Source organism: Bos taurus, chromosome 1, assembly GCF_002263795.3.
Source record: "Bos taurus isolate L1 Dominette 01449 registration number 42190680 breed Hereford chromosome 1, ARS-UCD2.0, whole genome shotgun sequence".
Taxonomy (NCBI): domain Eukaryota; kingdom Metazoa; phylum Chordata; class Mammalia; order Artiodactyla; family Bovidae; genus Bos; species Bos taurus.
The window spans coordinates 148,732,761-148,758,587 of NC_037328.1; the positions used below are offsets into that span (position 1 = coordinate 148,732,761).

At 49.2% G+C, this 25,827-nt stretch overlaps 1 protein-coding gene across 1 annotated transcript; it reads right to left on the reverse strand.

Annotated features, from left to right (window-relative positions):
• Window positions 1-1,816: 1,816 nt before the first annotated feature.
• Window positions 1,817-24,149, reverse strand: CLDN14 (claudin 14). The gene is made up of 2 exons (XM_015474127.3): window positions 24,100-24,149; window positions 1,817-5,200 (listed from the first exon to the last, which is right to left on the reverse strand). The coding sequence occupies exon 2, from the start codon at window positions 5,153-5,155 to the stop codon at window positions 4,442-4,444; it is 714 nt and encodes a 237-aa protein (XP_015329613.2). The 5' UTR covers window positions 5,156-5,200; window positions 24,100-24,149; the 3' UTR covers window positions 1,817-4,441.
• Window positions 24,150-25,827: the final 1,678 nt, after the last annotated feature.

A 25,827-nucleotide genomic window follows, 5' to 3' on the forward strand; every position in this document is an offset into this window, starting at 1 on the left:
AAGGGCCAGGGAGGGGCTGGGTAGTGGCTGAGGACGGATGGGCTTTGACCTAGGAGCAGCATTGGCGGCCCTGGGTTGTGAAGGTTTCAGCACCTGGCAGTCAGCAGGTAACCAGGGCAACCCCAAGGACTAAAGGCTGAGCCTCACCCCTCCTCCAAGTCCAGGGCCTCCAGGAGAGCTGGGGCCCTGAGCCTCCCAAAGGCAGGGGAGGGAAGAGTGAGACATGGCAGGGTTTAGACCTCTCTGGATTGGAGCCAAATTTGATTTGATTTAGGGAAGCAAAGACATATAGCATTCCCTGTCCCAGGAGGGTCATAGGGTAATTTACATTCATAACAACGGTTTCCTGGAACACATCAGAGTCTGGCTCATGTTTCCTTTTCATTCTGAAATTTGGGACTATGCGTTGTACCTCGAAAGGAGACCATACCTCAGTCAACACAGCCTTGGTTATGGGCAGAAACAGGCATTTGCAGGATGGCCCCGGTGGTTGTCACGTGACAAGAAAGGGGAATCGCAGGATCTGAGGTCGTGTCTTGGGTGTGAACGAGAGCAAGAGAGCAAGAGGAAACCGGGAGCAGCGTTCTTACCCACTTATGTGAAGGAGGGAATGAGGTCTTCGCTGGTGGGCCCGCTGAAGGCCAGAGTCAGGTGTGTGTCACTTCCTGCCTTCTATGAGGATTCAGGCTTGGACCCATGGGTCCTCTACAACATTTCATCTAATCCAGCAGAACCCAGTTAACAGAAGCTTTGTGGAGTGATGGTTCTGGAAAGAACTAGATATGGTCATGAAACGATTCACCTGTTTGGAATAGTCTGAATGAAAGTAATTAGGCTACGGGTCATGCCTGTGAGCTTCCCAGGTGGCGCGGTGGTAAAGAAACTGCCCGCCAGTGCAGGAGAGGCAAGAGAACTGGGTTTGAAACCTGGGTCAGGAAGATTCCTGGAGTAAGAAATGGTAACCCACTCTAGTATTCTTGCCTGGAAAATTCCATGGACAGAGGAGCTCCAGGGAGGCTTCCATAGCCTGGCAGGCTACAGTCCATGGGGTTGTAAAGAGCTGGACATGACTGAGCACACACACACACACACACACACACGTTTCTACTTGAATTAGTGTGTGTGCTTCCTGCTTACCTGTCTGGGTTCGAATCCTGGGTCTTTTGCTCACTAGCTCTGTGACCCTGGGCAAATAATTTAATCTCTATGAACTCTGATGTGCTCTTTTGTAAAATGCGGTTAAAATAGTCTTTATTCATTGGGTTCTCATGTATCTCTTTAGATCAAATTAGTAAATAAAAGGTCTGCCTGGAACATAGTAAGTGCTTAATAAATTGTAATCCTGATTATTATTAGTCTTTCACCTGATAAGAAGAGAGAAACATATTTTACTTGAGGAATGACAGAAATCAGAGAAAGAGTTTGGTAAAAGCTATTTTAGAACGGAATATTGCCATTTGGGGCAACAGGGGATGGACCTAGAGATTTCCATACTTACTTCAGACAAAGTAAGTCAGACAAAGAAAGTCAGACAAAGACAAATACGCTCTCACTTACATGTGGAATCTAAAAAATGATACAACCAAATCTATATACAAAACAGAAACACACTCACAGACATAGAAAACAAATTTATGGTTACCAAAGGCTGGAAAGGGACAGATTAAGAGTACGGGATTAACAGATACAAATTATTATATATAAAATAGAGAAATTTACTGTATAGCACAGGGAAGTATACTCAATATCTTATAATAACTTTTAATGGAAAATATTCTGAAAAAATAGATAATAATCACTTTGCTGTACACCTGAAGTTAACACAATATTATAAATAAACTATACTTCAAATTTTAAAAAGCTATTTTTATCTTTAAATTTGTAATCGATCTATTAACTAGAACAACTTCACTAAACACATTCTAGATTGCAATCACCAAGTAAGGACTGTAGAATATTACTTTATTTTAAGGAGATTTTGTTTCTCTTCTTTATTGATTCAGATACAATTTGAAGAGTAGAAATTGCTTGTTTTATCATAAATAAGTGATGATCTTTCTGATCTAAATCCCTGACCTAAATAGGATAGCATATCCCAGACCCTTTTAGCTTCTCTAGGATTGCTGGCATGCATGCTCAGTCACATCTGACTCTTCGCGATCCCATGGACTGTAGCCCACCAGGTTCCTCCATCCATGAGATTCTCCAGGCTAGAATACTGGAGTGGGTCACCATTTCCTCCTCCAGAGGAACTTCCCCACCTGGAATCGAGCCCAAGTCTCCTGTGTCTCCTGCATCTCCAGGATTAGATGGAGGCTAAAATGTATGGTACCCTCTCCTTCCTAACAGAAGAGGCTCCTGTTGCCTGGGGTCTAGAGGTCAGCACAAAATAGAAAAGAAATGTGTCTGTGTTGGACTGTCCTTTATACCCCGATTTTTCATGTTGCTCGAAGGTTTTCCTGTTGTTAGATCTCATCAATGGTGCAGCTTATTAGGTGTAGCTGGTGAGGCTTAAAGGAATCAGCAGAGCGTAGCTGGGTGCACACACTTTCCTGGTGGGAGCCTCTGCCTTCAGGGAAGCACATGGCAGCTAAGCTTCTTGTGATCCTCTCGGTGACCCCGACAACCTAGTCAGGAGGAAGTGTGCAGTTAGGGGAGCATCGGGCAACCTCCAGCCTTGCTGGATCCAGAGCGGCAGGGCTGGGCCTCCCCTTCCACCCTCCTGGTCCCCGGGCCAGGAACTCACCAGGCCAGGCCAGCAAGCCTGGCCACCCGGCTCCGTGCTCATGCTGACCCTCTGTGGCTCTCTTCCCTGCAGACAGTGACAGCTGGAGCCCTGGTGACCCTCTTCCAAGACCCCTTGAGAACGGAGGGGCTTCATGGGACAACCCTCAGACTCAGCTGCTCCACGGGGTCGTGAAGAGCTGGACACGACTGAGTGACTCAACAACAATAGCCCTTCCCCGGGACAAGGTGCTTTCTTCCGAATCACAGCTTGAGGCTGAAATAGAGGCTGGAGCAGGGTGCCTTCGGGGCGTGTCAACAGACACAAGCTCCCTGGCTAATGGGGTAACAGCAGGTGTGTGTGTGTGTGTGTGGTTTAGATCACAGCCAGAAAGCAGCGTCAGGGTCCTTAAGGCAGTCAGCCTTCACCTGGCCCTTCCAGCGGTTCTTTCCAGCTGGAAGAGCCTCAGCAGGCTCCCGTGTCTGTTCTGGAAGCAGCTGCCATCACACTTCTGTCCCCAGAAAAGAAGCCTGTACGTCCTGCCCCAGGGGTTAGCAGCTTTCCTACCTGGGCCTTGTGCCAATGCCTGGAAAGCAGGCGCGTTCCACTCTGCCATTTTTTTTTCCTTCTGACTTTTGCTGCCTTACCATTGGGGCCCTAATGTGAAAGGGTAGAAGATGACTTTGTCCTTCTTCTTTGGTTTATGGCAATTACCTTTTTTTTTCCCCCCAAAAAAACCCTGGACTTCCTGCCCGGCCTCTCAAGCCAGGACAGGGTGGCAGTTTCTGGTGATGTCTCTCAGGCATCTCTGGGATGAACACCAGCTCAGCCCTCCTCTGCTTTCCCATCCTGCCTCAGGCAGAGCCTGGCAGTGGGCTGACCATGGTTACCAGCATCTCAGCAGACAGAATAACAGCCTGGAAACAGACATGGATGTTGTCCATTTCACAGACAACCACATCCAAAAGCTGTCTTCCCGGATTGCAAAACAAACCCCACTGACCAAACTCCCAAGTCGCTTTTTTATTCAGCTGTCATAAACCACCACATAAATACATAGAATAAATACAAAACCAGTAAGGATTACTTTTAAGCCTTTGGTATGGAGAGCTTTTCTCCTCTTCTTATTTCCCCCTTTCCCTGTGGTTCTAAGACCCTTTCCTCAGGTTCACATGATGCCTTTGGACACCAGAGCAGCCCAGAAGTAAGCCTGGTGCTGGAGGGCCTTGAATCCATCAGTGGACAGGCTAGGTTCTTGCAGCCTGTCGGGGTGGGGGCTCCTTGCAATGGGGGGTGGGATAGTGGGGTGGAGACAGCCCCCTCCCCCACAACCGGACTCACACGTAGTCGTCCAGCCTGATGTCTTTGGATGCTAACGCAGTCCACAAGGAAACCTGGTGCAGGCGGGACTTGAAACCATCAGTAGGCAGGCTAGGTCCTCGCAGCCTCTCGGGGTGGGGGCTCCTTGCGATGCGGGGTGGGATGGGGGGGTGGAGACAGCCCCCCCACCCTGCACCGGACTCACACATAGTGGTTCAGCCTGATGTCTTTGGATGCTAAAGCAGTCCACAAGGAAACCTGCTGCAGGCGGGCCTTGAATCCATCAGTGGGCAGGCTAGGTCCTCGCAGCCTCTCGGGGGTTGCCGAGGGCGCTCCGGAAGATGGGGGGTGAGGTGCGGGGGGAGGACAGGCCACCCCAACCCCCAGGGGGGGCACTCACACATAGTCGTTCAGCCTATAACCGCTGTGCGAGGCCGAGACGGCCGAGGGGGCCCGATTGTCCTTGTAGGCGTCGGGGGGCCGGTAGGCGGGCGCGGGGGCGCCGGTAGGGGCCGCGGCGGCCCGGGGCGGGGCCCGGGTGGGCGCCTCCTCCTGGCAGGCCAGGCAGAGCAGCGTGCCGCCGATGAGCAACAGGGCCGAGGCGATGAAGCCGAGGTAGAGGGCCTGCCCGATCTCAAACTTCATGCCGCTGGGCAGCAGCGGGTTGTAGAAGTTCTGCACCACGTCGTGGGTGGTCCAGGAGACGGCCACCAGGCAGAGCAGGCCGGCCAGCAGGAAGAGCGCGCCGCCCACCGCAGCGCACGCCGTCTTGGCCGGGGTGCCCTTGGCGCAGCGCGTGCACTGCATGCCCACCACGGCGCTGGCGCACGCGGCGCCCGACAGCAGGCAGGACACCACCATGAGCGCGCGCGCCGCCTGCAGGTCGCGGGGCAGCGCCAGCAGCGAGCGGTAGATCTGGCACTGGTAGATGCCCGTGCTGTGCCACACGCACTCCATCCACAGCCCCTTCAGGTAGGACACGGCCGTCAGGATGTTGGTGCCCACGTGCGCCGTGCGGCGCCAGTGCGGCAGGACGGTGGTGATGAGCGTGCCCACCAGGCCCAGGAAGCAAAGCAGGAAACCCAGGAGCTGCACGGCGGTGTTGGCCATGGCCTCGCCGGCGGCTGCCCGCTCACTTGGGCGCCGGCTGGAGTCCTAATGAAGCCGGGAGGCGGGGCGGGGAGACAGGAAACGAGTTAAAGATTATCTTCAGGCATGCCATTTCTGCCCCCGAAAACCAGATTTCCATAAGCCGTTGGTACCACGATTAACATATTAAAAAAAAATAGCTTCTGAGGCTTGATTGGGTGCAAGAAGAGCTGCTTCGTCTAAGCTTCCGTGGAAGGCCAGAGCTAGAAGGAGCGAGGGTCATGAGGCCGGCCTGTGCTTTCCAAGGACCGCAGGGCCCCCATTTGTCTCAGTGCTTACCAGCTGCACGTGGGAAGTTCTGCCTTATGTCTACCCTCACACTAGGCTGCTGCAGACTCGTACTTTGTTCTGTTTGATCAATGATCCACTAAGGTTGTTAGGGATACCCTTGGGGCTCAGAGGGTAAAGAACCTGCCCACAGTGCAGGGGACCCAGGTTCGATCCCTGAGTCAGGAAGATCCCCTGGAGGATGACCTGGAGGGCAATCCATACCCTCCAAACCCTTGTTTGGAGCATCCCATGGACAGAGGAGCCTGGTGGGCTACAGTCCACGGGGTCACAAAGAGTCGGACATGACTGAGCGACACTCATGTACTTACTGCTGCTGCTGCTAAGTCGCTTCAGTTGTGCCGGACTCTGTGCGACCCCATAGACGGCCGCCCACCAGACTCCCCCGTCCCTGGGATTCTCCAGGCAAGAACACTGGAGTGGGTTGCCATTTCCTTCTCCAATGCATGAAAGTGAAAAGGGAAAGTGAAGTCGCTCAGTCGTGTCTGACTCCTAGAGACCCCATGGACTGCAGCCCCCAGGTCCCTCCGTCCATGGGATTTTCCAGGCAAGAGTACTGGAGTCATGTACTTACTGGAGGCTGCTAAATCAACAATGGACTGATCATTGTTAACAAATGGACTCATAAGCCTGTGCTGCCTATGGCTTAGAAAATAGCTTAGAGTGCCTGTCAGGACGAAACATTTTCTGCAAGTGGGAGGCTTCCCTGTGTGCTCAGGAAGGGAGGGGGTTAGCACCCTGGGCAGGTCAGATGCTGCCTTCCAGAATTCCAGGCATGACCTTAGAGATCATGACGCCAGGGGACAGGAACTACCAAGGCATCAGCTTCTTAGGTGCTATGGCCAAGACCATAAACCAATGGCCCTCCCCTCCAGGCAGGGCACCTCTCCTGACACCACTCTGAAGAGGGGTGGGCTTGTTACAGACAGAGGCTGCGACCTGGCTTTCGGATACAGGGTGGGGGTGTGCAGAGCCATTTCGTCCTCATTAGGAAATCAATTTTCATTAAATTAATTCCTTGTCTTGTCAAATGCTCAATCAATCCCTTAGTTTTCTTCTATTTCCACTTTAAGACCCTTCCTAGAACTGCCTGTTGGAAGGTTTGCATCTGGGACACTTGTGCGTGCGTGCATGCATGCGTGCTAAGTCACTCCAGTTGTGTCTGACTCTTTGTGACCTCAGGGACGTAGCCCGCCAGGCTCCTCTGTCCATGGGATTCTCCAGGCAGGAAAACTGGAGTGGGTTGTTAAGCTTTCATCCAGGGGACTGTTCCCACCGGGGGATCTAAATGGAGCCTCTGATGTCTCCTGCATTGGTAGGCAGTTGTTTTTTTTTTGTTTTTTTTTGTTTTTTTTTTTACCACGTGTTACTTGGGAAGCCCCCCAAACGTGCTAACCACAGCAAAATCTCAAACCCTTCTTGGGGGCAAGGACCCAGCACGTGTGTAGTAAGTGGTGGCAGGCATGTACAGGATACTCAGGAAATACTGGGAGGGAAGAAGGAGAGAGGTGGGGCGGGGGAGGGAGAAGAGAGGATGGAAGGGAGGGCGGAAGAGGGAAGGAAGGGAGGGAGAGCGAAAGCACCCAAGTGGACACCCCAGCTCCTCTCTCCTGCCGGAAGAGAGTCAGGAGTCCTGTGCGCAGGGCCACCCCCACCCTCTGGGTGACTAGGGGCCTGTCTTTAAAACGAGGGAGCTGCAGTGACAACCTCAAGGGCTGGGAGGGGTGGGGGGTGGGAGGCAGGGTCAAGAGGGAGGGCCATATGTATGCCTGTGGCTGATTCACGCTGATGTACGGCAGAAACCCACACAGCATTGTAAAGCAATTATCCTCCAATTAAAAATAAATAAAACAAATAAACCATTAAAAAAACCCAGCAACGAGGGACTGGACTTCATGGCCCCCAAGTGTCTTCTGATTCTGAGGGGAGGAAAAGGGAAGGGTCTCAGCTGGTGACAAGTCACTTCTGCAACCCAAACTGGTGAGAATTCAGAAGGCACCCCCACCCCCACCTTCCTTCTTTCTCAGAGCATTTTTCTGCAGTTAAGCGCAGAAAGGAAGCAGGGAGCAAAGTGGGCTGAGAGGGAGTCTCCCAAGGCAATTCCTCCTGTGAGCTGTCTTTGGGGTCCCCCAGGACCTCTTGGCTTTAATCCTGGGTCTGTCGTAAAGAAATCCTCCCACTAAATCATAATGCAGGATTGGGTTAGTAACAGGTGATGCTTCCTCTGGGGACCTCAACGATAATCTTGCTGGATTTAAAAATCTATGCCTAGAGGTGGGAGGAACTGGCAGATGGGGCTGGACACATGTACACTATTGATACTATGTATAAAATAGAAAATAATGAGAACATACTGTATAACACCGGGAACTCTGCTTAATGCACTGTGCTGATCTAAATGGGAAGGAAGTCCAAAAAAGAGGGGATGTATGTATATGTAAAGCTGATTCATTTTGCCATCCAGCAGAAACTAACATAACGTTGTAAAGACACTATACTCCAGTAAAAATTAATTTAAAAAAAGTTATGCCTACATGTCTTAGCATTGTTGGAAGTAATCTTAGATCTACCCTAGAAGGGTGGGGGTATGGGAACAAGGCTGGGGGTTTTGCTGATGTTAAAAGTGACTGTTTGCAATAAATGCTGGAGAGGGTGTGGAGAGAAGGAAACCCTCCTACACAGTTGGTGGGAATGTAAATCGGCACAGCCACTACGGAGATGTTCCTTAAAGAGCTACAAGTAGAGCTACCATATGAGCTTGCAGTCCCACTCCTGGGCATATATCCAGAGAAAAACATGGTCCATAAGGATACATGCAATGTTGATTGCAGTACTTTTTACAATAGCCAAGACAGGGAAGTAGCCTAAACGTTCATCAACAGAAGAATGGATAGAAAAGATGTGTGTGTGTGTGTGTGTATATATATATATATGGAATATTAGTCAGCCATTAAAAAGAATGAAATAATGCAGTTTGCAGCAACTTGGACAGACCTAGAGATTGTCATACTGAGAGAAGTCAGACAGAGGAGAAATATAGTATGACATCCCTTATATGTGAAATCTAAAAAGGAATGATACAAATGAACTATTTTTTACAAAACAGAATCAGACTCACAGAATTAGAGAACAAATGTATGGTTTCCAGAGGGAAGGATTGGGGGAAGGGATAGTTAGGGAGTTTTCTGATTGACATGTGCACACTGTTATATTTAAAATGGATAACCAACAAGGTCCTACACTGTAGCACAGGAAACTCTGCTCAGTGTTTTGTGGCAGCCTGGATGGCGGCGGGGGGCGGGGGGGAGTTTGGGGGATCATGTATACATGTCTGTGTATAGCTGAGTCCCTTCACTGTTCCCCTGAAACTGCCACAACATTGTCTATTAATCAGCTATCCCCTAATACAAAAGAAAAAGTTTTAAAAACTAAAATAAAAATAAATGACTGCTTGCCCAGGACCCTCCTGTTCGTCACTCACGCCTCGAGCTGATCGACCACACACATCTAGTTATGGGGCTGGCCTTCCTTCGGAGGCCTTCTTCCCTCCATTCAGCAAGTAGCCACTCTGTGCAGGTGCTGGGCTTGCAGTGGCGGAATGGGGGCGTGGGGGAGACCCCCCCAGTCCCTGCTGCCCAGGGAAGGGTAGGGGCCAGCTGTCCCGAGGTCACTGCCAGGGAGGCGGCGGGGCCAGCAGAGGAGGCCGCTCTGATATGGGGGGCCAGAGCCGATGCGTGGAACAGCAGCTGTTCCCTGCCCTGTTTTCCACACGGGGGACCTGGGTGCAGAAATGAAAGTTCATTTTCTGGCCTGGCTAGAATTTTCCCTGGTTTACTTCCTCCTTTTTGAATTCAGCAGGATTGAAGTTAGAGTAAGGACTAGCAGTGGTGTTATGAGTATATCCTCTGTGGCTGACTCTCCCCACCCCGTCCAAAGACATCTTTCTACAGTGGTTCAGGTGGCCAGGGGTGGGGGAACTTTCGGTGCTGAAATCGTCCCAGGCAAACCAGGACGATCAACTCCTCCAGGGAGTCTGGAGGCTGGGGACTTCTCCAAATGACCTCGGATCCTCCAGCCGGGTGGCTGCACTGTCTGTCCCTGATCCGGGGCCTTCTGAGGCTCCTCCGGGATCTTGCTTGTCAAGGTCAATCGCTCAGTATCCTGAGCCTAAAGAATGTGGCATGAAAGCTAAGCCTGCTGACCCCACTGGTCTAGGGAGGGGGACTGGAGTTTATTGGACCTCTAAATATTTATGGAGAGCAAGGACTGCTAATTTTAGAAACCATTAGGTTGCTATATTTAAACTCCTGCCAGCAGGAGTTGCTAATTTAAGAAGTGAGTGTTAATGAGCCCCCAACTCCCAGACCCCAGCTCTCCACCCACTTCCCCCAGAGTTACCAGCAGCTGCTACTGGTCTTAGGTCATAATTCAATTTCCCAGCCCAGCCACTTTTCACTTTGGGGCCCCTGGATGGAAAAACAACCTCAAGTGAATGAATCTCCTTGGAAACCACTCATCTTGGAGCTTCGGAAGGAAACTTGCCCAAGCATGGCCTCCCGAGGGGAGGCGGGGGGCGGTGTGTGGAGAGGTCAGCTGGTCTGCAGTTGGCTTCACCCATGAGCTACCCTTTTCCTGCAGACGTGCGCGTGCTCAGAGAGAGATGTGAGTTTGGGACAAATAAGGGTTCTAAGGATCAGGTTCTGAAAAAACCTTGACCAGCTGGATGGGTGGGGCTGCATGTAACAAGACGCCTTCCAGGAAGAAACACTGGGCCTGCGCTGGGGTTCACAGCCCTAGAAGCACCCTCCTGGCGGAGCAGTGTGTGGCTTAGTGACACACATGAGCAGGATTTCGGGCCAAGCTTCCCAGTGGCTGCTTCTTGAGGTGCTATGTTGGCAGGATGCCTCATGGAAGACATAAATGCCAGGTTGCTGTTGTTCGGCCACTAAATCATGTCCAACTCTTTGTCACTCCATGAACTGCAGCACGCCAGACTTGCTGGTCCTTCACCATCTCCAAGAGTGTGCTCAAACTCATGTCCATTGAGTCGGTGATGCCATCCAACCATCTCATCCTCTGTCGTCCCCTTCTTCTCCTTTTCTCAATCTTTCCCAGCATCAGGGTCTTTTCCAGTGAGTTGGCTCTTGGCATCAGGTGGCCAAAGGACTGGAGCTTCAGCTTCAGCATCAGTCCTTTCAGTCCTTTAAAATGGACTGGTTGGATCTCCCTGCAGTCCAAGGGGCTCTCAAGAGTCTTCTACAGCACCACAGTTCAAAAGCATCAATTCTTTGGCACTCGGCCTTCTTTATGGTCCAGCTCTCACATCCATACCTGACCACTGGGAAAACCATGGTTTTGACAGGTATGTTGGAGAAAATCTGGTAATGGCAGGACCTCTCATCGTTGGCCACATGCAACCATGCATTGGAATCTCCCAGAAAAGTCTCTTGCGTGGCATTTCCTAAGTTTATTTGACTGGAGACATCCTCCCCCCGATTTTGCCAAAGGGCAGCTTAAAGTCAGATCACTTTGGCAAGTGGACTTAGAGGGTGGACGTCTGTTGAAAGTTTAATGGAGGAATGATGAGAGAGGGTTGATTTTTTAAAAGGATAAGTTTGATGTTGGTGGGAGTTGAAAGAGCACAAATAGGAGGGACAGCAAGACATGCTGATGTGCCCCCGGAAAGTCTCAGGGAAACCCAGGGCTGTAAATTGATGTGAAAGTCTGCGAAGGGCAGCTGTGAAGTGCAGCAGAGTGACTGTGGGCCCCCTACACTGGATCTGGTTTTATGAGCGCCACATCCAAAAGGCGAGGGTTTGTTTCTTTTTCATATAAACTTTTATGTTGTCTCCTTCCTCTGTTGTCTGTAGGCTACATTTTTTTTTTTAAAGGAAGGAATTTTAAAAAAAAAACAAGACAGGAACCCAGAGCACATGGTGGGTTTCCTCCCCGCCTGCCTGGACCCCAGCTGTGTCAGCTTTGGAGCTGGCCTCTGAATTAGGTCATCTCAACAGCCCTGGCCAGCGGGGGAGCTTTGCCGGGACGAGGGACGTGCGGGTTGTTTGCCCGGCCCCTGCTGCTGCCCCTTTACTGCCCCAGCTCCCTCTGCCCCTTTTGTGATGAGCTCTGCAGTGGACACACATGTCCTGTGTCCTTTCCACCCACACGGCTGAAGGGCATGTCAGCCCAGGAGCAGAGGCCGTGCAGGTTATACCCGGGATGCTGGGGGCAAGCCAGGTGTGTGGAAGGCTCTACACCCCAGAACCACTGGGGCCTTCCTGCCTTGGCAAAGAGCTGGACGACTTGAGCTCTTGCACCTCATTTCAGCTTCTGGCTACCCTGCAGTCACAGTGGATCTACAGCCAGTTGAGAACAGGCCATCCCCTATAGGATGGCTCCACGGGCTCCTGACACCTGTCGGATCCCCTGAGACACCTTGGACTTTGTTTCCTAGAGCTTTATCAGAAAAATGAAGAGCTGCCTTTCAAGCACAATGGTTGCTGGACTCTGAAAGAATGCTGAGTTGCCCCAGCTCTGATGTTCAGCAATTACAGAAGTCTGGCTCAACCAATTGCAGTGTTGGGAGGGGTAGATTGGGCGTTTGGGATCAACATGTACGCACTGCTATATTTTAAATGGATGACCAACAAGATGATTGCTTCTTGGTGGGAGAGTGATGACAAACCTAGACAGCGTGTTGAAAAGCAGAGACATTACTCTGCCGACAAAGGTCCGTATAGTCAAGGCTATGGTCTTCCCAGTGGTCACGTACAGTTGTGAAAGATGGACTGTAAGGAAGGTAGAATGCCAAAGAATTGATGCTTCTGAACCGTGGTGCTGGAGAAGACTCCTGAAAGTCCCTTGGACAGCAAGGAGATCAAGCCAGTCAATCTTAAGGGAGATCAACCCTGATTATTCACTGGAAGGACTGATGCTGAAGCTAAAGCTCCGGTATTTTGGTCACCTGATGCGAAGAGCCAGCTCATTGGAAAACACCCTGATGCTGGGAAAGATCTAGGGCAGAAGGAGAAAAGGGCATCAGAAGATAAGATGGCTGAACAGCATCACAGATGCAACGAACATGAACTTGGGCAAACTCTGGGAGATGGTGAAGGACAGGGAGGCCTGGAGTACTGCGGTCCATGGGGTTGCAAAGAGTCCAAGACTGGGCGACTGAAAACAACCACCACCAACAAGGACCTACTGTATAGCACAGGGAACTCTGCTCAATGCTGTGTGATAATAACCTAAGTGGGAAAGAATTTGAAAAACTGATAGATACCTGTATATGTATAACTGAATCACTTTGCTGTATACATGGGAAACTAACACAGTATTTAACAATATCAATGATGCGTGCGTGCTCAGTCCCTTAGTCATGTCCAACTCTTTTGTGATCCCATGGACTGTAGCCTGCCAGGTTCCTCTGGACTTCTCCAGGCAAGAACACTGGAGTGGGTTGCCATTTCCTACTCCAGGGATCTTTCTGACCCAGAGATCGACACTGTGTCTCTGGCATCTCCTGCCTTGGCAGATGGGTTCTTTACCACTGAGTCAACTATACTGCATTATAAAATAAAATTATTTAAAAAATATCCTTCCTGTCATGCCAATTAAACTTCATTATAGCTTAGATATTTCATAAATGCTAAATCTTGGGAAATAAAAACTCCAGGGAAATTTGGATTCATCTAAATGAGCTACATTAGCCAAACTACCCAACAGGAGAAAAGAAAAAGAACTTTTATGCACTATCGGCATGAAATAATTCCAACCAGTAATGCTTAAATCACATGCTGGATGCTTGCTACTTCATAATGTGCAAAGGGAGGGGATCTCTTTCCTAGAAATGTAGGTATTCTCCAAAGGTGCTATTTTAGTACTTCTTTTTGTGCAAATATGTCAAAATTATGACAAAGTGATTAAGCCGTACCTTGGAAAAACCATTTCATATTCATTTAGGATGGGCTGGACTATGGGTTTTTTGGCTCTAAAAACAAAGTTTCCTTCATTAGTATTCCAAGCTTTCTGTAACTTTCCTTGAGTTATTTTTCAGACTGGCAGCCATCTGTATTTTAAGCTTATGAGGACTTTTATGCCATGTACATACTGTGTTGAAGAACTGCAGTCTTTCCATAAGAGGCAGAGTCAGAAGAATTATATAATTAACTTATTGACTGCTTGGATAGTTGATATTATTCAGGAAAACTGGTGTGAAATATCTTGCTCAAATCATATAGAATGACAGTTTATAGATGAAAACTTCCTCTCTATTTTGGATGAGTAAGGAAAAATCTATTTTTTCATAACAAGAGCTGGTTTGGGGGAAAATCCTGTGTTAATATGAATAAAAGTCATGGGATGTGGTTAAATGCTTGCAGAGGCCGTTTTCAACTCAGCGAGATTGAACAAACTATTGATTTAGTGAAATCTACAAGCTTAAGTTACCATGACTATAAATTCCTAAACTGTTTCCCAGGAGGCATTATCTCTCTCATTTCAACTCACCAAATTTCATTAGAATCCATTAAAAATGCAGTAGATCAACATGTTTAAAATGAAGTGATTGAATTTCATTTAATAAAATACCCTGGTGCCTCTGCATAGGTTTTCTTTTTTTTCCTGACAAGATAGTTGTATAGATTGGCTATGTTGTTTTCATTTTTCAGGGGATAGGTGACTAAAAAAATCTGCCATACAAGAAAAATATTAGAAAAGCAAAAAACAAAACTCATAGGTTATATGGTTATTTTCAAAAGTGTTAGATGATGATTAGGTAGCTACTAGTTTGAGTGTTCTCTAGGAAAGCTTTATGTAAGAGAGGCTCTGGGTTGCACTGTTTCCCCACTAAGATATGCTGAAGTCGTAACCCCTGCGTCCTTGTGCTCAGTCACTTCAGTCGTGTCTGACTCGGTGACTCCATGGACTGTAACCGCTGGGCTCCTCTGTCCATGGGATTTCCCAGGCAAGAATACTGGAGTGGGTTGCCATGCCCTCCTCCAGGGGATCTTCCTGTCCCAGGGATAGAGCTTGCATCTTCTGCATCTTCTGCATTGCAGGCGGCTTCTTTACCTACTGAACCTCCTGGGAAGCCCCATAATCCCTAAGACCTCAGAATGTGACCTTATTGGGAAATAGGGCCGTTACAGATCTAACTTTTAGTTACAATGAGGACCTATGGGGTAGGGTAGACCTTTAAACCAGTAAGACTGGTGTCTTTATGGGAAGATGAAGAAACACGGATGACACCATCTGAAGATGAAGGCAGAGATTGGAGTGATGATGCTGCTACAAGCCAAGGACAGCCAAGGATGACCAGCAGCCGTCAGAAAGGAGGAGAGAGGCCTGGAGCAGATCCTTCCTTGTGGCCTGCAGAAGGGGCCAGCTGGCTGCTTGAGTTTTGGACTTCTGGCCTCTAGAACTGTGAGAGGATACATTTGTATTGTTTTAAGCCACCTAATTTGCAGTGCTTTGTTAAGGCAGCCCCAGGAGACCAACATGGAGGATCACTGAATGGCGGCCTGGGGAATTACAGGAAAAAAAAGAAACAAACACCCATGTTTGAATATGAGAAGTGAGTTCCCTTCCGGAGGAGGCACTGAGCAGGGTCTAATGGCTTCACATCCCAAAGTGCGGAGGACAGAATCCAGGGAGAGAGGGAACATGGGGAAGGGGCTTTGGAAGCCCTTCTGTGGTTGTAAAAACTCAAGAGCGAGTGCCAACTACAGTAAGTAACCCAGACAGCGGTCAGATGACTCAGCTTCTCCAGCTTGGAAAAGTGCACGAATCCACTGACCCCACAAAGAGTTTGGGGGCTCAGTTCTTCACTTTTGTGTAATTGGCTGGGCTGCGTTCAGAGACATGGCAGACCTTTCAGCCTGCATGTCTGGTTTTCTTAAGTCAACAGGTATTGGTTTCATAGACCATAAAAACCTAAATATGGGGTTCAGGCCAGATTTGGATAAGGCAACTCCTATGTTGTCCAAGCTTTCTCTTGGAAATCCAGTAGATCTCAGAGAGACCTCCCTTTAGGACTTACATCAAAACAGAAACAAGTAACAGGACATTGTTACTTCCAGCTGGGCTGGAAACCTCCATGAACAAGGTAACTATCTGATGGATTTTGTAAACCTGAGAAAATGATTTATTTGAGCATTTAACTGGGATTATACAGCAGTGACTAAAAATATGGTGTCAAATGAGAAGGTAAGACTGAGATTTACAAATGCTAAATTAAATACTGCTAAAAAAAAATGATGTTTAGGGCTTCCTTAGCAGCTCAGTGGTAAAGAATCTGCCTGCCAATGCAGGGGACACAGGTTCAATCCCTGATCCAAGAAGATCCTCCATGTTGCTGAACAGCTAAGCCCATGAGCCACAACTATTGAGCCTGTGCTCTAGAGGCCCGGAGCTGCAGTGACTGAAGCCTTTGTGCACTAGAGACCCTGCTCTGTGACAAGAGCAGCCACCACAATGAGAAGCCTGAGCATCACAACTAGAGAGAAGCCCCCACTCAGTGCAACTTGAGAAAAGCCTGAGCAGCAACAAAGACCCAGCACAGCCAAAAACAAATAAATTTTAAAAATGATGTTTAATGCACATTCTCTGTACATTTAGCCTTTCAAGCCCAGGTGCACAGAAGCTGTGAGTTATTAATGATGAGGGTAGAAACAATCACAGCTCAGTGTTCATGATATTCCAGACATGGGCATCGTGCTTTCACTGGCATTAACTTAATCCTTCAACAAATCTCCAATGTGCGTGGCATCCTCATTTACAGACGGAGAAACTGAGGCTTGGAGAGGTTAAGTAACTTGTCCAAGGTCACACCTGGGCTGAATCAGGGAGACTCATAGGTGAGTCCTGCAATCACCCAGGTAAGAGATCCCAGCAGTAACAAAGGTGGGTGCTGAGAAGAGATATATTTGGAGGTGAGAGTGGCTTAAGGGCTTGGGCAACTGGAAGGATGGAGCTGCTATTTATTGAGGGTGAAGACAGTGGGGAGTGGGAGGACCTATGTTTGGAGGGTGAAGGGCAGACAAGAGGAGTTTGGTTTTAGACATGCTGGGTTGAGATGGCTGAAGGGCAGACAAGGGGAGTTTGGTTTTAGACATGCTGGGTTGAGACGGCTGTCGCCATCTGGTGTGGGAGGGGGACACTATGGTTGGATGTGTAAGTGCAGAGTCCGGGGAGGGCACGAAAGTGGGGAAGTCCACTCGGAACTCAACAGCAGAGAGCCAGGACTGAGGAAATCCCCTAGTGGTCAAGTGGTTAGGACTTGGTGCTTTCGTTGTGGTGGCCTAGGTTCAATCCCTGGTCAAGGAACCAAGATCCTGCAAGCCTCATAGCACGGGGGGAAAAAAAAGAGGCAGGTTGGAAAGAAGCCGTGAGACTGGGTAAGAGCCCCTAGGGAGTGAGTGTGGATCAGGAAGAGCAGATGCCTGATGATTGATCCCAGGAAGCCTCCAACAGCAGAGATGGAGGTGAGGAGGAGGAGCCAGCCATGGACCACAGAGAGTGGCGGGAGGGAGGAGACAACCCAGAGCGAGATTGGTGAGTGAGGAAAGCTCCAAGTTGGAGGGCACGACCCACTGGGTCAAGTCATCAGGTGAATCACATCATCTGAGCCCCGGAAATGACGGTTGGATTGAGCAACATGCAGGACAACGGAGACCTTGACAAGCTCAGTTTTTGCCAAGTGATGGGTGTGGCTTCAGGATAAGCTACAGAGAGGGGCACAGGACATAATGAGCTCGGAGAATTCTTTCCAAGATTTGGACCATCAAGTGAACCAGGAGATGAGGCAACTGTTGCAGGAGGGAGGTTCTTAATCTGGGGTCGAGGGCCCATAGAATTCACGGTATCAGTCAGCTTGGATGGGGAAAACAGTTGCATGATTTATTTCACTATCTTCTCCTTGAAAAGCATGTCCTTGTATACTGACCCCTTACAGTAATCTGATTAGTGCCTGTGACTTCATCACCAACAGAAATCATGGTTTTACCAGCATTGCAGGTATCTGGGAAGATCAGTTACCATCGTTGCTATTTCAAAACTATGCTAGTTATAAGACCCCTGCTAGGTCTGATAAAGAAGCATAAATTACCATGGACAAAATGATAGTAAAATACTTTGATAGGGACTTTCCTGGTGGCCCAGTGGTTAAGAATCCGCTTTCCAGTACAGGGGACACTGTGGTTTGATCCCTGATCCAGGAATTAAGATCCCACATGCCAAAACCACCATATGACCCAGCAATCCCACTCCTAGGCATATACCATGAGGAAACCAAAATTGAAAAAGACACATGCACCCCAGTGTCCCCTGCAGCACTATTTATGATAGCTAGAACAGGGAAGCAACCATCTGCCCATTGACAGATGGATGGATAAAGAAGCTGTGGCACATATATTCAACAGAATACTACTCAGCCATCAAAAGGAACACATTTGAGTCAGTTCTAAACAGGTGGACAAACCTAGAGCCTGTTATACAGAGTGAAGTAAGTCAGAAAGAGAAATATAAATACCGTATTCTGACACATATATATGGAATCTAGAAAGATGCTACTGGTGAATTTATTTTCAGGGCAGCAATGGAGAAAGAGACATAGAAAACAGACCTATGGACATGATGAGAGGGGAAGAGAGGGTGAGATGTATGGAAAGAGTAACAGGGAAACTTTTATTACCATATGTAAAATAGATAGCCAATGGGAATTTGCTGTATGACTCAGGGAACTCAAACAGGGGCTCTGTGACAACCGAGAAGGACGGGATGGGAAGGAGGTTTGGGAGGGAGGGGACATGGGTGTTCTTATGGCTGATTTATGTTGGTGGTTGACAGAAAACCACAAAATTCTGTAAAGCAATTATCCTTCAATTAAAAAAATAAGATTCCCAATTAAAAAAGAAATCCCACATGCTGCTGGGCAACAGAGCTTACACGCCACAACTACTGAAGCCTGTATGCCCTAAAGCCTGCTAACATCTGCAACAAAAGTTGCTAAAATCTGCAACAAAAGAAGCCACCTCAAGGAGAAGCCCTCCTACCACAACTAAAGAAAAGCCCAGGCAAAGTAAGGAAGATCTAGCACAGCCCCAAATAAATCAATAATAAATTTTAAAATTTTTTGATAGCTGAATTTTGAAATAAACGGCTTCCTTTACAATCCTGGGTATCGTTTTACACATCTAAAAGTATTATTCGGAGAAGAGACACTTACTTCACTTCATTGAATTCAAGGCAAAATAAACAACCAGTCCAATAAACAACAACAACATCAATAACAAAATAAATAAACACAAAACAGTTAAGCATCTCTGCCGGTGGGATGTGTGGTCAAGAGAGGATGCTTGTTTGGTTGTTGATCTGAAGATGAGAGAACCCAGAGTATGTCTGCCTGCCTTCGGAAGTGACCCCGTAAGAAGCAGATATTGATGATGCTGAAGAGAGGTCCTTGAACAGAGGACGTGAGGGACTCTGGCACACGTCTGGAGAGGCAGGCTCAGGCCGGAACAGGAGGGCGAATCAACGTGGGAGCCTGGGGAACGTGGCCACGGGCACTTGGTGATGTTCTCTGAGTGTCCCGGTTTTCTCAGGGGAAGAAGCAAGGAGATGAACTGGGAAGAAAAATGGGGGGGAAGGTGTTTAAGGTTTGCGCAGAGGAGAGGAGGGAGGTGCTGGTCACCTTGGAGAATGGGAGCGTGATGGACTAAGACAAGGTCAGCAGCAGAAGCTCGTGTGAAGCCAGGGCCCCTGAGGGTTCTGTGACCATCAGCCGCTGGACAGCCTCCTCCGGGACAGTCAGTGGGACTACATGGGCGCAGGGAGAGTAAAGGACTGGGGATTCTTCTAGGAGAAATGATGAAGGGAGAGAGCAGAAGGGAGACTGGCGTGCACACAGGGGAGTGACTGTAATGGTGGGCGGCGGATGGTGCTGGGGAGGAGGGGAGGAACGACAGAGAGGAATGAGCTGGAAGGACTGGAGGTCGTGGCTGGAGACTGAGACGCAAAACACAGTAACCTTGGTGGGTCACAGCGAGAGGTTGAAGAAGACAGTGGGGATGCGTGGGAGCACCAGGGATGGTGCAGGGAACGGCTGGGGAAGGGACGGGTTCAGGAACTGATGGGCAGAACCAGCCGTGGATGGGGAACCACCGTGAATGACTTAGCACAGTCTGTAATCTGGTGGTTTCAGCGTGGTTTGAGAAGTTGCATCTTCCCTGATTATGGACTTATTCTCTGCCCGTGAAGTTGAGAGAAAGAGACACAAGTCTAGAAAGAGGAACGGCTCGCAAGTTGCATGTCTGTTAAGTACCCACTCGGGCACGGGCAAGTCAGTCTTCGCCTGGCTCTCCCTTCTGCCCTTCAGGCCTTTCACCCACAGGAGCGCCGTGCGATAAACACCCTGTCCTGGAACTCACTCTTCCGCTTTGTGTTTTCCTAAGCCACCCTCTGTCCTTGTCCCCTGACATCCTGTTCTTCTCTGCAGAACAGGGGGGGTACTGCAGGACAGTAGCTTCGTACCTTGGAAGACTGGCTGGGAGACACCGAGGGGAGGAACCGCATATGAACCGAGCCGGAATGCACACACTGCGTGCTGCTCTGTGTGACCCCCGACAGCTCGACAAATAAATTGTGGGGCAGGTCCCGGCTGGAAAGGAGCTTCCTGGCTTGTGTGAGAGGTGGCCGGGCCTCCCCCAAGTAGGAGGCTGCTTAGGCTTCACCCTGTTGCTCACCCAACTCTGAGTATTCCAGCCGAGGAAACTGAACTCAGCAGCTCTCCACTCTCCCGATGGGTCAGCATCCCTTGGAGGACTTTAAAAAGACCCCGAAGCCCCAGCCACTCCAGACAGCATGGTTCATCCATTCATTCACTGCTTCATTCAGAAAATATGGAAACTTTTAACTTCCCCCCTCTCTCCAGATGCTGGGATGTGCAGTCAGGTTTGAGAATCGCTGCCTTAATTCATGTGACTTGTAAAGGTTCTATCAGGAGCTTTCAAAGAGTTCCTGCTATATTTAAAATAGATCACCAACAAGGGCGTAACGTCTAGCATTGTCAGTATTCTGAAATGAATGCGAAGAGAATTTGAAAACGAACAGATACAGGTGTGTGTGTAACTGAATCACTTTGCCAAACACTCGAAACTAACACAACACTGTTAATCAGTGATGAAGACAAACAACAACAACAACGAAAGAAATACAAAGTCAAATTTACCAAAATCCTCCCCCCACCTTCCCCCCCAAAAGAGCTTGAAATTGTTTAGCCAAGAGGCACAGTACCGATGTCTACTCTGCTTGCTGGCTCTGCTGGCTGACTCGGGGCCTTCTCTGGGCAGCCCAAGATGGAGACAGTTGTGTTCATCTACCTACAAGCCTTCGCCCCCACACCACCTCTGCCATCAGAACCACCTCTCCATCCACAAGTCCTACCTGCACTCAAGTCCCACGTCCATCCTTGATCCTGCACCTCCATCTACCCCTAAGCTGCCTCTTCAATGGCCAAGCATCTTAGAAAGAGGCAGTTTCCCGATTCACCTCTCCACCTTCTGGCTCCTGCCCTCCCAGTATCCCGTCCCCCAAACTTGTTCTTACCACCTGGGTCCTTTTTCTGGGATTCCAGCCCCTCTTGGGCATTCAGCCCACCTGTGGTGTTAATATCAGCCAAGAAGTTACCCCCCGGGGCATTTAGCTTTCACTGGGTGGCCCTTGAAAACAAAACTCTTTCTGGCTCCAAAGAATGATACGTGCAGTGGCAAGAAATGATGGGGTCAGTCCTGGAGAGAGGCCAGTGCTAATTTGATGTATGTATTTATAAAACATTTGAGAAGTTTAGAATGAATTGGGCCGAGTCTGGGATTCCAGCTTGCAGAAGTTCACATAAGGAGCTTGCAAAGGAAACAGTGCAAAATGAAAATGAATCCCTTGTTCAAAAATGATTAAGAAGTTCAAGATGGTAACCGCAGACCAGCAAACCCAGCAGGTGCCCTCCCTGGCACCGAGTCCTGGGCGCCCATGGAGGTGGCAGGCCCACGCGACCTGGATGTTGAGATGTTCCTCCCTTAAACCAAAGAGTTCTAGTTTGAATGTTGAAAGGGACAAGAGACACTTTTGCAGTGTTCTGCGGAATGAAAAATATGGTTTAATGTGTTAGTTTCTTTTTCTTCATTTAAGTGGAGCCCAGATGCCTCTGTAAACACCTGCCAAGGAGGAGCCTTTTGAAAACAAAGCTATTGCTGGTCTCCTGTGCCCAGGACAGGCCGCCAGGGGAAACAGACTTGATGTTCTGAATCTCAGCTTTCATGTCTTTCTTGTTCCAGGGAAGCTGTAGGTGTGTGGATGTGCATGCACATCCAAGTTCAAGGGTGAACCGCTTGCCTCTTGGGCCCAGAGATCCTGCTCACAGCCTCCCTGCACCCTGGCAGGGGACCCCCAACCCCAGGTGAGGAATGGGAGTCCCATCGGCTCCCTTCTTGCCTTCAAGGACAATCTCGGGGCACCCTCCCCTGGAAAATTTCTGCTCATGGTTGCTGTTGGCTGCCCAGCCGAGAGCCTATGGCCCTGGCACCCATTCATCCTGCAAACAGTAAGGACTCCACCTCAAGCTGATTCTGAAGATCAGCTGGAAGGAGGAAGGTTTGAACTGAAAAGTGCCAAGAATTACTCTTGAACTGGCTGGATTGACTGTCTGAATTAAAAAAAAAAAAAAGACATCAGGATAAGCCTTGAAAAGAGGCTTTTAGACTTCTTGTTCTCTGTAATGCAAGATATTCTCTGAGAAAATGATTTTTTAAAACCCCAAATTGATATATTCAATTTTTATGAGCTATAAGTGAAAAAAAAAAAAAAACTAACTGGAAAGCAGGAAATATTTATGGTAACTTTGTGTCCTGTCTGGGAAATCCCCTGGACAGAGGAGCCTGGTGGGCTACAATCCCTGGGGTCAAACAAGAGTGGGTCACGACAACTAAACAATAACAACAACAAGGGAAGAAATTATCTCTTTCTTTCCACAGATTTCTCTGCAGATGCTTAAGTAGCATCAACCCCGTTATACAGATGGATAAATAAAGCATGGTGAGCTTTAGAGATTTGCAAAAGACTGATGCTGAGGCTCCAACACTTTGGCCACTTGATGTGAAGAACTGACTCATTGGAAAAGACCCTGATGCTGGGAAAGATTGAGGGCAGGAGGAGAAAGGAGTTAGAGGATGAGATGACTGGATGGTATCACGGACCCAATGGACATGAGTTTGAGCAAACTGCGGGAGATAGAGAAGGACAGGAAAGCCTGGCGTGCTGCAGTCCACAGGGTCACAAAGAGTAGGGTACGACTTAGGGACTGACAACAACGGAGCAGATGGAGCCAGATAAGAACAGAGGCTGGCATCTGGTCAAACTGATTTTGGATAAACAGCTGAGTCATACATGACTCACCTGGCTATCTGCATCATAACAGCTGCTTCCCAGAGTTCTCTAGAAGATGCTAAGATAATATCTGTAAAAACCCATAAGCCCTGCAAGGAAGGACACCCAGTACAGGAAGGTGTGTGCTGTTGAAGTTCTGTCATTGTTTCAGATACATCCATCAGGACTTCACTGATACCAACCAAACTGGAGACCCGGGGTAAGATGCTGGGGTAACTCCACGATGGGACTGTGCTCTGGTTTCCGGAGACTTTAAAACAAAACAGAGTGATCAAGCGACTGGGGGCCTTGCAAACAGCAGGAATGAAATCTCCCAGTAGGAAGCTGCCGCCAAAAGCCAGTGTACTGAGTGCTTTCCAGGGTCCGGGACCTTCTCAGGGCACTAGTCCCAGATCCTGGTCTCCTTTGTCTGTGGCCACCCCAGTGATAGTTCAGACAGTAAAAAATCTGCCGGCAATGCAGGAGACCCAGGTTCGATCCCTGGGTCGGGAAGATCCCTTGGAGAAGGGAATGACAACCCACTCCAGTCTTCTTGCCTGGAGAATTCCACGGACAGAGGGGCTTGGTGGGCTCCAGTCCACAGGGTCGCAGAGAGTCGGACACGACTGAGCAACCAGCACTCGCTCTAAGTAGGTGGTGGTCCTCCCCAGCAGCTGCTGGGGATGTGGGGTTCAAGCAGTCGAAGGATTAACTCACTGATCAGATTGCATGGGTTTCCCCTCTTCAGTACCAAACCTGACCCTCATTAACCAGAGATCCAGCTCTTCCTCTCTCCGTTCCAGGCCCGTGTCTGCGTGCTGGGGGGTGGGGGGAAGATACGTCTCCCGAGTCTGGAGGCCCTTGACCCCCCACAGAACACAAGGGGCAGTGACAACCAGCGCTGTAAGCTGACACTCACAGATCCAGCCCCCAGCCCCAGGCTCCGCAGGTGATGAGAGGGTTCTGCTGCCCAAACACTCAGGAACTGGACTCTGTCCGTCCCTCCTGGCTCATGAGAAGCCGGGCTGTCTCCACACCCGGGGCAGGGTCCTCAGGGTGCTCCCCACCCAAGGCCCAGGCACAATGGCCCTTCTGCAGGGGGTGACATCTCCCTCCCAGAGCACCCCCGCCTGCACACAGACCCCAGACAGACCACTGCTGACCCCAAGCCCTCCCACCGCGTCTCCCGGCCCCACACTCACATGCAGCGCCCTTGCAGTCCCAGCCGCCTCGCCGGATTCCCAGCGGCTGTGGGAACTGGCCGGGTGCCAGGCGGCCTGACCCACGGACTCCACCGGACCCTGCCGCCCTCCCGACCTCCCTCTTTCACTGACTGGCAGCTTCAAGGCCAGGGCATCTGAGCAGCTGGCAGCTAGACAATTACTGTGTCCTTTGGGATGAGCCTGTGTGGGCACACATGTCATTTGGTTGGATGGTTAACTGCCCTGTCTGCTGGGCCAAGGCAGACATTCAGAACCAACCAGAAATGCCATCTCTGCCCTTTGGAAAAAACGCCTGATACATCAGGGCATCATCATCTCCTCCCTAAAACACTCTCTGGAGACTCTCCGGGACTGGACAAAGCCTGGACCACTCCACGGTGTGTCAAAGGCCATTCACGTCCAGACTGGCCCACCTCCCTGCTCTCTGCATCCTCACTTCTTCACACCCTTGTTCATCACCCCGCAAGGGACCGTGCAATTCCTGCCAGTGACTGAGACCCGCACGCATACCCTCCTGCTGCCCTGACCACCCAGCCTACTCTGGGTGGTGACCTGGCCATCGCCTTGTTGCTTTGGACTTTTGTTCCATTGAGCAACACGAAGTTTCTCAACCAGCGGGCTGCTGGGCATCCGTCAGTGAGTTCTGATCAACATGCAACTGTTTTTTTTGCTTTGTTACTTTCTGCCTACATTTGCAGACATGGGTGGTTCAGGGACGTCGGTGGGGTGTATGTGTGTTGTAGGCACAGGGCAGATAAAGGGACAGTTTGTAATTAGTTGGAGAAGCATGTTCAAGCATGACTCAAGAACCCAGCGAGTTCAATACCATCAGTAACAGTCCCCAGATGGCTCTTCTGAAAGTTAGGACTGCAGGAGAGGTTGGCCGAGGGAATTGGGCTGTGCTGGGATTCAGAATGGCTGAGAACCCCTTGTCACAACTAACTTGTCACACACATCTGTCCCTGCCTCATTAATATCATCAATGAATCTCCAAGAGCAGTGACTATGCTCCTGAGTTCTTTCCCCAGCGCTCATCAACCTGCCTGACTCTGGCTGGTGCTTAGGAAAAGACATGGTGAAGGGACTCAGGTGTGGGATAGTGGCCTGGGCGGGGACCTGAGCCTGCCCTGTATCCCTGGCAATGGGACTGGGAAGGCAGGGATGGGAGCATCTTGTGTCTGGGGTCTTCAGAAGTGTCTGTGAGTTATCATTGATTGAGGATTAACAACCCACATCCACATAGCTTGCTTTTTTTTTTTTTTTTTTTGTCTCTTCTCCAGAAATAACTGCCCTAAACAAGGTCATCTTTAGTTCAGGGTCATTCATAAGCCCTGATCCTCTTCTATTAATATTTAGAGATAGCTCACTATATTTTATATACTAAAAAAATGCACCCATATTATTTATAATATTATGCTGGGAACTTCTTTGAAATTATTTTGTAATTTTGCCTCTGGGATGATTCGGCTCCATGTGATACATTTCATTCACAACTGCCTTTGATTTCTTGACCTTGATGGTAGAATCTTAGGCAGTCCTGCAGAGAGAGACAGCCTCTAATTGTGATAAAAATATCATGACATTTTTGAGAACACTGCACTTAGTAATGAAAGAGGTGAACATAACGTTAACGTTTTGCAGAATTCCGTAAAAACTTGATTTTCCTCTGGAACAACTCAGTCCTATTCTGGGCTGAAGAGTGAAAGC

Bases quoted from the DNA above. Each gene is read 5' to 3' on its own strand.
- CLDN14 (XM_015474127.3), bottom strand. From the start codon at position 5,155: ATGGCCAACACCGCCGTGCAGCTCCTGGGTTTCCTGCTTTGCTTCCTG.